Source organism: Lycorma delicatula, chromosome 3 (assembly GCF_047948215.1).
Source record: "Lycorma delicatula isolate Av1 chromosome 3, ASM4794821v1, whole genome shotgun sequence".
NCBI classification, from domain to species: domain Eukaryota; kingdom Metazoa; phylum Arthropoda; class Insecta; order Hemiptera; family Fulgoridae; genus Lycorma; species Lycorma delicatula.
The window spans coordinates 153,639,937-153,653,505 of record NC_134457.1 but is presented as its reverse complement, the minus strand read 5'-3'; the positions used below and the strand labels follow the sequence as shown (position 1 = coordinate 153,653,505).

Below are 13,569 nucleotides of genomic sequence, written 5' to 3'. Positions count from 1 at the left end.
TACAGAGTGTCCATAAAGTTCTTCCATGATTACAAAAAAACTATTACAGTTACAGCTGTGCGGTTTGTGGCACAAAAAAGAAAAAAAGTTATGCAAGCATTTCTATATAGCCTTAACAAATTTACATGTTGTGCATCTCTTGAACTACAGATTACCCGATCAACAGTGTAAAGAAAATTTATAATATGAATTCAGAATATAATCTGAATTGAAAAGCCGAAAAAAATTAGACCAATGGAAAAGACTTGTAACAATATAATACAAATAAAAATTAGGCAAAAAAATAAAGCTTGTCCTTTTCCGAATCTGAGATTGCAGTTATCATGTAACGTCCTTGCCGGTTATTGCAGTAACAATATAATAGAAATGAAAATTTGACCAATGAACAAGACTTGTCCTCTTACATATTTGAGATTACAATTATCATGTAACGCTCTCGCCGGTTATTACAGAAACAATATAATCTGATTGAAAAGCCGATATATATTAGACCAATGAACAAGACGAAGAGCAAGACTGTGTATATGAAGAAATTGACAAAGCAATTAAACGCATAAAAGGGGATGAAAATTTAATAATAGTTGGAGACTGGAAAAGGCAAGGAAGGAAATATAGAGGGTGAATATGGGCTGGGCAGAAGGATTGAAAGAGGGGACCTCCTTATAGAGTTTTGCATGAAGTATAATTTAGTAATTGCCATTACCCATTTTAAAAATCATAATAGAAGAATATACACATGGAAAAAGCCAGATGATAGTGCAAGGTATCAGATAGATTATATCATGGTTAAGCAAAGATTTAGAAATTAACTTGTCAACTACAAAGCTTACCTTGGAGCAGACATTGGTAGGGACCATAATTTAGTGATAATGAAATGTAGATTGGGGGAATTAAAATCTGAAGAAAAGGGGTCACACATGAATCTGTGGAATTTAGAGAAGCTTGAGGAACAGCAGGTAAAGACGATTTTTGAGGAGGACATTGCAAGAGGTCTGAGTAAAAAAGATAAGGTAGAAAATGTAGAAGAAGAATGTTAAAAAGGAAATTCTTAAATCATCAGAAGTGATCTTAGACAGAACAAAGAGAACTGGTAGATAAACTTAGATTTTAGAGGATATATTGCAGCTGATGGATGAATGTAGAAAATATAAGAATAATGCTATCGATGAAGAAAGTGGAAGGAACTATTGACAATTAAGAAATACTATAACAGGAAGTGCAAACTAGCAAAAGAAGAGTGGATCAAACAAAAGTGTTCAGAATTGAAAAGAAAAATGAACATTGGTAAAACAGACGAAGCATACAGGAAAGTTAAGGAAAATTTTGGGGTACATAAATTAAAGTTGAATAATGTGTTAAACAAAGATGGTACACCGATTTATAGTACGAAAGGAAAAGTTGATAGGTGGGTGGAATATATTGAGTTATACGGAGGAAATGAATTAGAAAATTGTCTTATAGAGGATGAAAGGGGGAAACAATACTGAAATCTGAATTTAAGAGAGCATTAAAAGATTTGAATGGCAGAAAGGCTCCTGGAATAGATGGAATACCTGCAGTGCAGGTGAGGAAGCAATTGATAGATTATACAAACTGGTGTGTAATATTTACAAAAAAGGGTTAGTTCCATCAGACTTCAAAAAGAGTATTTTAGCCATGATACCAAAGAAAGCAGGAGCAGATAAATGTGAAGAATATAGATCAATTAGCTTAACTAGTCATGCATCAAAAATCTTAACTAAAATTCTGTACAGAAGAATTGAGAGGAGAGTGGAATAAGTGTTAGGAGAAGACCAATCTGGTTTCAGGAAAAGTATAGGGACAAGAGAAGCAATTTAGCGCTCAGATTAATAATAGAAGGAAGATTAAAGAAAAAACAAACCAACATATTTGGCATTTATAGACCTAGAAAAGGCATTCGATAACGTAGACTGAAATAAAATGTTCAGCATTTTTAAAAAATTAGGTTTCAAATACAGAGATAGAAGAACAATTGCTAAAATTTACAGGAACCAAAGAGCAACAGTAATAATTGAAGAACGTAAGAAATGAACCATAATAAAAAAGGGAGTCTGATAAGGATGTTCCTTAACCCTGTTACTTTTTAATCTTTACATAGAACTAGCAGTTAATGATGCTAAAGAACAATTTAGATCCGGAGTTACAGTGCAAGGTGAAAAGATAAAGATGCTATGATTTGCTGATGGTATAGTAATTTCAGCTGAGAGTAAAAAAGAAGCAATGAATGGATGAAGTCCTTCGCAAGAACTACCACATGAAAATAAACAAAACGTAAGTAATGAAATGTAGTAGAAATAATGAAGATGGACCACTGAATTAAAAATAGGAAGAGAAAAGATTATGGAGGTAGAAGACTTTTTGTTATTTGGGAAGTAGAATTACTAAAGATGGATGAAGCAGGAGCGATATAAAATGCCGAGTAGCACAGGCAAAATGAGCCTACAGTCAGAAATATAATTTGTTATATCAAAAATTAATTTAAATGTCAGGAAACGAGTTTTGAAAGTATATGTTTGGAGCATAGCATATGGAAGTGAAACATGGACGATCGGAGTACCTGAGAAGAAAAGATAGAAGCTTTTGAAATGTGGTGCTACAGGAGAATGTTAAAAATTAGTTGGGTGGATAAACTGACAAATGAAGAGGTGTTGCGGGAAATTGATGAAGAAAGAAGCATTTGGAAAAATATAGTTAAAAGAAGAGACAGACTTATAGGCCACATATTAAGGCATCCTGGAATAGTCACTTTAATATTGGAGGGACGGGTAGAAGGAAAAAAATTGTGCTTGCTGGCAACGTTTGGAATATGTAAAACAAATGTTAAGGGATGTAGGATGTAGGGGGTATAGCTGGAATGCAATGACTAGCACTAGATAGGGAATCTTGGAGAGCTGCATCAAACCAGTTGACTGAAGGCAAAAAAAAAGGGGTGCGATTGTGTATGGCGAGGCAGATCAACCAACACAGTCACTGCCATTGTTACTATCTATGATACTTAACTGACTGCACCTGCCTCCGGTTACTTGACTAAAATAAAAAACAATTTAACATTACAAGAAACATAAGTAACCATACAGCATGGGTGAAGCCGTGATTGGGGGACGATAATATATATTATTTTGTAATTAAAGTAAGAAAGAAATCGGATTCATTTTATTATAAATTTCTATTTAACAAATACTGGATGAGATTCAGCGGAAAATATTTTTATTTATTTGCTAACCTTGAATAAACTATTGTTTTCAACATAATTACAAGGATTGAAATATTTGAGGTTTACTGTATTGTGGAAATTATATTAATTCCAAAACATGAAATTAATAATAAATCAATAAATCAGATTTATTCAGATAATTGTTAATTGTCTGAATAAAATGAATGGTTTCTAAGATGCTACAAACATAATCGATTGGTAAAAAGGATCTGAATGAAATGGAAACACAATAACTATAACTTACGCAATATTCAGTGAATCAGTTCATGTAGATCACTGAAGCTAAGTATGTTTGATGCAGTTCATTTCATATACTGTCTGCATATTTTTTAGTTGTTGAATCAAGAGTGCTGCACTGTAATTTTTAAAATCAGCTATATTAAAAAAAAATTAACTTATTAAGAAATTATGTTAACTTATTAAAAAAATTTAAAAACATGGTTATAGGCTGCACTTGATTGTAGACTGGTATTTTACATATCATCCTATAAGTGTATGTTGAGTGCCACAATTACAATAGTTGCTGGTGGTTTGACATGAGACACCAATTATTCTTAGAATTCCACAGCCACTTTGACAAATAAAAAGATCCCATGCCATGCTTACTAGGGAAAATTACAAATTAATTGCTTCTCATTGCCTTATGAAGCTGAACTTACTGTTGCAAGTCAAGTTCACGAGAATGAAGTGATATTCAGCACTACAATTGTTACCTTTTTCCTGTTCTAAAGTCTTGCTTGTATTGAACAACATTATTTTTAGAGAAAGCAGCTCTTGAATACTGCTGCTTGTACCTCACATGCTTAAATTAACATCATTAAAAAAAATAATGAGGCAATTGTGCTTTCTATACCTCTTTCTGTAGGGAAAAATGAATTATACATTATCTTCATTCAGTAGTGGAATCATAAGAAAAAAGAAAATTCCTCATGATCAGCCATATAAACAAAATATTACAAAAAAATAAATTGATTTATAAAGAAATTTTTAGTGCTCTTCTGTATAAGTTATTAATAAAAAATGTTTTATACATGTAAATGCACTAAAGTGTCTTTGTTGAGTGACTGTTAAGATTACTGTACAGAGGTCTCAGCTTATGCTTGAGATTTTTTGTATAGTTTGTTTTGTGAAAACACATCCAAAATACTATATAAGAATGATGATCAGTACTGCTTATCATTCCTTTACATTATGTACTGTTTAGGGTGATGTGCAATCAGACATATTTATCAACCACAAAATTAAAATTAAGACAATTTTGACAGAGGGAAGAAAGATTTTGATGTTATGTATGCATTAAACACCATTTTAGTGATAACTGTTCACTTACTTATTTTATTACTAAAATGAATACTTTTATATAACTATACGTTAAAAGTATTCCCATATTAATGGGTTTGGGTTAAGATAACATGCATCTGATGGTTTTATAGTATCAGGATATGTCAGAAAGTTCTCCATAAATTAAAAAAAAATTAAGATAAGTGGCATTATGAAAGGAATACAAACATATTACTACTTTAGCTTAATAATTAGCATATCTAAGTATCTGGTGAAATTAATTTTTCTCAATCTAAAACATTTTAAATGAGAGAAGCATCATATTAAGTAAAAGCTAATAGTTAATATATGTTTTAATTAATCAGTTCTTGTATATCATGTAGGTATAAAAGTTTATTGGGTGGATGGCCTTTTGGATAGATTAATTGGGAAAATGATATAATATTGCGTGGTCGTGATATAAGCATGTGTCAGTTATATAAAAGGTTAGGTCATGGTGCAATATAAGCATGTGTCAGTTATATAAAAGGTTAGGTCATGGTGCAATATTGATGTTAACTATTAGTTTCCATGTAGATGTAGAAATATTATCTACTGGATAATTACAACATACATTTAAAAAAATTCATTTTCCATTTTTTCTAATAGTGACATTGAATCTCATGTTAAGTCTAGGTAATTCAGAAATTGTGATTTAATAATTTTCCATTAGGTATGTTCACAAATTTATCATCTTTTTTTCACATTTTTGCTGGTTGTAAACCTAGGAAAGATTGAGGAAAGAAGAAAATAAGTATTTTGGATGATTTGAAAGAGAGACAAGGATATTTTAATTTAAAAGATAAAGTTCAGGACATACTGTCATGGAGAATGCAGTTTCTCATTGACCTTTAGTGAACCTGTCAATAGACAATTCTACTAAAGAAGAAGAAGAAGGCCTTCTAGATATGAATTGATTTCTTCAGTAAATTATATTACTCCAAGCTCTTAAGTTCAATTCATAAAATCTTCCATCTACATTGTCTCTAACTTAATGTTTCACCAAATTTTTTAATTAAATTTGAAATAAATTCTTTACTCAACTTTTCCATTATGATAAACTCATGGCTTTACAAGCCTAAAGAAAACCACTGTTTGAAACAAATAATGGAGACATGATTAAAAGTGTAAACAAATTAGTTTACAAGGAGCTGGGACTGCTTCCAGCCATGGCTAACTTTAATTTATTCTCTCCACTATTGACAGGTGTATATCCTTTCTGATCCTTGCTGCTGTGATGAGAAATGAATTTTTTAGCAAATTAAAAATTCCAAACCTGACTGGGATTTGAGGTCTAGAGCCTGCAGTATTTGAGTGTAGCTGAAAGACAACAATCACAGAGGTTGCCCATCAGCAAAAAACTGAATTTATATTTAACTTATCAACGTTTGGATAAAAATATCTAACTATGAATGATCACATCCATTATAAATGATTATTATTGGTATTGTGTATTAACTGTGGATATTGAAAATAAATAAAGATAGTTATAACATTTTTTTACTGTTTTTTTATATACAATTCACAAAATTAATATCATATAAAAAAACAAACAGAAATAATTCTTTGGCACAATAACAAATAATCCCTAACCTACAGATTAAATATATCAAGTTATACACCATTTTATTATAGACTTAGTGTTTTATATCTACCATTTAAATAAAAATTGTTCAAAATTCAATGAGCATATAAAATTTACAAATAGAATAAATTATCTATTTCATTTACCATTTAATATTTCATCACCTATTAAATTTAGCTTCTTATTGTCTGCTTAATTTCATCTGTTCCCAGAATGCGATGCTATTATAAAGTTTAGGATTACAACCACTAGAAGGTGTCGGTGAGGCAGTTCCACTATCATCAGATATATTTCCTGAATTATTTTCAATTTTTTCTACTGGTTTCATCTGTTGTATTTTTGGTTGATTAGCAGCACGCAGTCCTCTAAATTCTTTCGATATGCACCTTGCTGTTAAACTATGCACCTGTTTAAACATTTTTAATTAAAATTATCTTTAAAAACAGAGCAATGAGATTTATCACTTTAGATAAATAAAACTACATAAGATTTTTTGACAGGTTTTCCAATGAAACATAGAGGCAAATAAAACCATAGAAACTGGGAAATCAGGAGTCTTTTCATTTGTCAGTATTCTATGTGATCATTATAATCTAAACTAATTCATATAGGATTGATGGTAAGATGCTAAACTTCAGTAATTTGTGGCTATACAGAAAATAGCATTCCCAACATGAAAAGTTTTAGGAAGCAGCAACCTGAAGGTTTTAAAGAAGCCCAAAATATCAATGGCTACAGATAGATTTAACAAACTGGTTCCCATAGATCACTGAATTCAAAACAATGCTAAATGTAATTTCACTTTTCTTTGGCTAATGATCTCAAAAAAAATTGAATTTGCAGTTGTTTGGTTGCATTCACTGTGTTCACAGTGTTATGCCTGCAGTAGAATTTAAAATGGTGGAATCCAACTGTTTAAAGTAGATGGTATCCTAATGAATCCTTCTCCTCCAGAAATCAGAATAAAAATGACAAATTCCTCTTTTAATGTTGTTTCAAAGGTAATGCGCAATAGACTGAATTACTTGATTGTATGTATATTATTCATTGGTTGTATAATATATTATGCACAGAGTGCTTAGTAATGCATTTTGTAGTCAAATACAGATTGCATCACAATATTGTAAAGAATCAGTAAAAGTGGATGCTATTCATCAGTGGATGAATAAGATATGAATTTGAAACCAGCACCTGCTATATAAAATGTGTATCAAACCAACCAAAAAATGTGTTTCCATTGTTGCAGACGATTATTTTTTCAAATGCTGAAAAATTATTTAACTATAATTCATGTAATCATTTATGATGTTATGATATAGTCGTAAATCTTATCAAATTAACTATTACAAAAAAGTATTGACTTCAAACTTATAAGTTTGTCAGTGGTAACAGAATACCTATTCAATAATTTTAAATATCTTTTATGATTTAAAAATAATTTTCATGAATTTATTCTCTATCATTAATGATAGAACAGCTGGATGTAGCCAAGAAAATGTACAAGAAGGTTCTGATAATCCAAGTAAATATACAAGGAAGTAATGCTGATTTCTGAAGCTTGTCTAAAATGTAAACTTCTAAATGAATAAAATTATATTGTGTTTTTAATCAAAATGTACTCCATATATTAGAATTCTTTAAAAATCTTTTTTATTTTTTAATTCATTTCAGATTTTTTCTAATAAATATTAAAACTGATTTAAACTCTAAGCTCCTCATTTTTGAGCTCGGTCAGATGATATGAAATACTTGGGCAAAATATTAATTACTCTATAATTTAGGTAATCAAATTAAACAGTAACAATTTAACAACAAATAAAAAAATATGTACTTTGGAATTCTTGCCAGAGTTGACAACTTAAACATACAGATCAACTAACCTCATCAAGAAAAAATAGTGCTTTTTCTCAAAATATTAGCTATTACAACTTAAATTTGCATTAAAGATTGGATTTAAAAAAATTAATTAAACAAAAGAAAACTTTGTTATCTTAAGAATGATGAGCTTTATTTATGGCAGTTAACATATTATTTGTTGCACTAAAAATTAGTCCTTATGTTTCTATCAAAAACTTTGCTGTCATCAAAATTATTAGAAAAACTGGTAGGGAATGAAGCTTGTTTACTGCTCTAAATGTAGTAGAGAGAACTAACTTAAAACAAATTTAGTATAAATGTGGTTTATATTTTTAATTGTGATCCTGAATTATTAAAAAATTAATCAATATTCAGTATGCATAGCTGTTTCATTATTTTTTTGTTACCCAGCTGCTAGAACTGTACATTAACTTGTAAATAATGGTTGTGGATGCTATCCCATAAATCTTGACCCCGTATACATTTTCATTGCTGCCTTAGCTTTACGTAACTGCTAACTGTATCACTGATGATAATCCTACCAGTCTTGCTGATAGTAATACAATATGTTATTGGCAGGTTCATCATCAGATTATATCAACATTCTAAGATTGCATGAAAATTCCAGACAATAAATACTGACCTGTTTTATTGGTGAAGTTGGAACTTCTAATTTTCTCTGCAAACCAGCACTTGGAGTGACAGGAATGACCTGTAAACAGTGAGATGAATATTAAGCCTGAAGTAGAATTATTAGTTAAATCCAAATAATTTTGTTGTCTATAACAGTTACTTGTGGAAATTATATACAATAATTAATTTGTTAACATCAAACCACTATATAAGTAATAAGTAATAGAGGTTTCTTATTAATAACATTATGAAACTGAAGGAAATTTAAAATATAACAGAAAAATGTTTAATTTCATCTAAACAATTTTGAAAACTTCCATTAATTTTTCTTCTGAATGATATCACATCAGTCAATATACAGTATAAACTTACATGAAGTGAAAAATTTATTCTTTAATGTTAAGGGAGTTCATTTTAATTTTCAAGCATATGAATAAAAAGAAGAAGAAACTTGAATATACAATGTTTAAATCTAAATGTTATTGGTATAATTGGCTTTAACTAAATATAGAGAGAAGGCTCATAAATTCTACAATTCTCTGTTAGCAGTGAAGCGATAAATGATTTCCTCTTTATAAATTGTCTTATGACAATCATAAAAATTTATCATTGTGATAAATGATTTCATGATTTCCTCTTTATAAATTGTTTAATCATTCTTATAATTCTTCATTACAAATGATATACCCTTACAATTATTAAAAATTTAGTTGAGTTCACATAACTAAACTGGATAAGTTAATCAGCATAATTTAAAATTACCTAATCCAGTATTTTTAAGCTTCTTGACTCATTTAAGAAGCTGCAATTATCAGTATTATTTTATTTCAAATCTTAAACTGTAAATTGTTAGTTAATTACTGTAATTATTAGTAAATTGTCTTTAGTGAATGCTATTAGTAATAAATACTTTTTTTCATAAATACTTAAAACATAGTAAAACCACAGTACTTATGTACAGTAATAATGTACATTTTTCCCCACAGATTACTGTTCATAAGAACTCTAGGAAAGTGGTTTTTTATATCTTACTTTTTCACATAAGTACTACATATAACTTCAATATTTCTGATTTGTTAATGGTAACAGTTTAATTATAATTAGTATTTATACGAATATAATCATTTGTTAAGATTAAATTGTACATTTATTCTTCACCAAAAAGTATGTAAGAATTTAAAGAGAATAATATTGGGTATTATTTGAAAAATGTATTATGACTGAATGAGAACTTTTATGTATTTGCTAAATTCTTCTAAATCTGAAACAAAAACTGCAAGTTTTGGCCCTGAAAAAAAACTGAAAAATAAGTGGTACAAAATACCGTTCATTTGATAAAAATGTGACAAAAATGTATCACTATTGTGGTTAAACAATTTGCCATAATCATATCATAAAGAAATATCTAGACTGTGTGTGTGATGTTGACACAGAAATTAATGTAATTACTACAAATTATATCATGTTAATAAAATTAAAGATAAGTTGTTCACATTAGTTTCTTATATTCAATTTCTTACTTATTTTTTGTTTTTAAACCAGTTATTCTTTTTTTAAATTCGTATTTCAATTATAAGTTCCATTCTAGGGGAGTGGTACTTTTAGACTGCACAGTGTAAAGTTGTGGTATTTTTGTTTTTATATTGGAGTTATTAGTAAAAACATACTTTTTGCTTATTTTATAAAATTATTTGTGTAAGAAGTGAAAAATATTTTGTATTCTCTTACAATGTCTGTAAATTAATTTATATATTTCTAAATTTGTATTTTTATTATTTTATTTAAATTGAATGATGTTTGTAAAAATTATTTTTTTTGAAAAAACAAAGTAATAATTTTGTATAATTTTCATCATCAATTATTTGGACAAATAAATCATAGAATTGAATGATATTACTCTGCATTAGAAATTAATCACTATATTTAATAATAATAAATATTTTGAAAGCAAATTAAAAGTAACCTGTTCATTATTATCATTTGTTGAAAACTGTTTAGCCAACTGTTTCACAGATGGTAAGGTTATGTAATTTTTTTTATCTTTATCATTTTTATTACTCCATGTTGATACAGTGGTAACTTGATGCTGCTGATTCATTTTATTATCATTATTTTTAGAAGAGGCAGTGGAAGTTATTGTAGTCATATGTTGTTCATCTTTAAAACTTTTTACATGTGTTCTTGTTTCAACACTTGATACTGGACTTGTTTCATTAGAGTTCAATGAACTTGAACTTGAACTTGGCCATCTTCCGACTTCAACTTCTACCCTTACTGATACCTAGTAACAAGAAAATTACAAATATATACCTAATTCATATACAATCTTTTATATAAAATTCTAATATAAAATGTATCCGCCACTGATTTGTTTGTTGATTAAATGATTATCATGGTTTTCACGGGTGCTAATGATGAATGACGTGGAAAGTTTCACTGTAATTTAACTAATCAAGAAGTAGAATATGTATAAGGTATAAAAGAATAAATGCCATTAGAATAGTTATAATATATTTATTTATATAGTGATACTGCAGGAACTAGGTTTAAACCCAGTTTGAATAGCTATTGTGAATTGAATAAAAAAGTTCATAGCCTGTAAGGAATTTTTTATAAAGGTGAACTTGACCCAATTTTTACTGTTTTTGTATTGTATTCAGAACATGTTATGTTAATTATATGAGATGTGTGAGAAAAGTAATGAGATTGGTAACACTGCAAGCGATCTGGCAACACTGTGTCTACCAGTCTGTGCTAGACCAGTTTGTTCATCCCTTCCACATGCTCAGTACGAGTTTCAGCTTCGTTCAGCCAACACATTATTTTTGACAGTGCCATCAGTGAAGTTGTGTTTTTTGTTGTATGTTACGAAAATGGAGCATCGAAATTTAGAACAACGTTGTCCAATCAAGTTTTGAGTTAAACTTGGGAAATCCGCAAGTGTGACCTTTGAAAAATTGAAACAGGCCGATGGGGAACATTGCTTATCAGGAGCACAAGTTTTCCGCTGGCACAAATCATTTTTGGAAGGCCGAGAACACGTTGAAGATCAACCTCGCTCAGGGAGACCTTCAACTTCAAAATCTGATGAAAACGTTGAGCATGTGAGGGGTTCTTGCGAAATCAGATCGTTGTTTAACAATAAGGATGATGAGTGAACAGTTAAATTTAAACACTTTCACCGTACATCAAATTTTGACAGACGATTTGGACATGCGAAAACATGCGAAAGGTTTGTTCGAAATTGGTGCCGAAAAACCTCACAACGGAGCAGAAGGACAATCGAAGAAACATGTGCATTGATCTTCTTGAGAAGATTGACAAAGACCAAGGATTCTTCAATCTTGTGATCACAGGTGATGAATTCTGGATATTTGAGTACAATCCTGAAACAAAGCGGCAAAGCGAAGAGTGGCACGCGCACTCATGGTCATCTCCTCGACCTAAAAAATGTCGCAATGAGCAAATCAAAGATAAAACCATGCTGATTTGCTTTTTTGACAGTAGGGGTGTTGTGTATAAAGAATTTGTTCCTCCAGGACAAACTGTCAACCAAGTGTTTTACAAAGATGTCCTTGAAAGGCTCAGGAAAAGAGTGATTCGCATGAGACCAGACATTGCAGACAGGTGGATGCTTCATCATGACAATGCCCTGAGTCAATACGACCATTTCCATCAGGGAATTTTTGACTTCAAAATGCATTCCTACTGTTCCTCAACCCCTCTATTCACCTGATTTGAGTCCTTGTGACTTTTTCCTTTTCCCGAAATTGAAACATGTCAAAAAAGGACATCATTTTGGAACTCTGGAGAACATTCAAAAGACTGTGACCGACCAGTTAAAAGCCCTATCAGTTGAAGCCTTCCAGCGCTGCTACCAGGAGTGGGAATGACTCCGTCGCTGTATAGCTGGGAACTACTTTGAAGGGGATAATATTGTTGTTTGAAAAAAATAAAAATTTTGATAAGTAAAAAGTCAGTCTCATTACTTTTCTCACACACCTCGTATTTTCTATTCATACCAGGTATTATCTGAAAACATATAAATTGTTGACTTATATAACTTTTCATGTTTATTTATAATCATGGTTTATTCATTTTAATTAGCTTCACAAAATGAGATGTCAGTATCTATGGGTATATTTTTATTTTATTAAGAAAGTTCATGTGGTGGTTCTGTAATAAGTTTCTTTCAAATAACATTAATAAAAGATCTCTTTAATAAAAAATTAGGTAGGGAGTAAAAACTACTTGTTCCTAAGGTGAAGTATTTACTCCTAAGTTGTAAAAACCTCTATTCCAGTATTAAACAACTATATGAATACATAAGTATAATGATTAAGCAGAATATTATCCTATGAAGACACTAACCTCCCACCTGTTATTAACTCTCATCCTAGTCCCTTTATTTACATATTAGTTTTACTTCAACAAAACAATAATTTTTTATTTATCTTCATATTAAAGAATTATTGGGTTGTCTAATATTCTTCTACTCTAAAGATACCATGAAGTAACAAACAAACAAATTTAATTATAATTATTTTTTTAAGTAATTCACAAATAATTAGTTCTTTCAATAGTAAACAACATACATATTTACAAATGTATCATAAAATGAAAGGTACTAATTAAATTAAAAAATGATCTCATTAATTCTACAAATAGTTTTTTAAGATTTATTAATAAGAGAGTAGGTTATTCACCTGTGGTTTATCTTCTTCTTTCATTTGTGTATTAGCAACATTTGATTTTTCACTAGAATTCCTTTGCATCTCAGCCTGAAAAAAATTTTCTTAAATTAAAAATAAATTATTATTATTAATATTAGTTAATGCATAAATAATTATTGATAATTAAATAAATAATGATGAAAAAAATATACTGCCTTTTTTATTATTTTTTTTATTAATTAGTATAATTAATGAAAATTATTTTA

At 29.6% G+C, this 13,569-nt stretch overlaps 1 protein-coding gene across 1 annotated transcript in view; it reads right to left on the bottom strand.

The window, feature by feature from the left end:
* Positions 1 to 6,102: 6,102 nt before the first annotated feature.
* The window catches only part of LOC142321231 (uncharacterized), a 42,721-nt gene continuing 35,254 nt past the window's right edge, over positions 6,103 to 13,569 (bottom strand). The window contains exons 8-11 of the mRNA XM_075359225.1: positions 13,337 to 13,411; positions 10,594 to 10,911; positions 8,641 to 8,709; positions 6,103 to 6,546 (exon numbers count right to left, since the gene is read on the bottom strand). Of these exons, the coding sequence (XP_075215340.1) occupies positions 6,322 to 6,546; positions 8,641 to 8,709; positions 10,594 to 10,911; positions 13,337 to 13,411 (687 nt within the window). The 3' untranslated portion in view covers positions 6,103 to 6,321. The remainder of the gene's footprint in view (positions 6,547 to 8,640; positions 8,710 to 10,593; positions 10,912 to 13,336; positions 13,412 to 13,569) is intronic.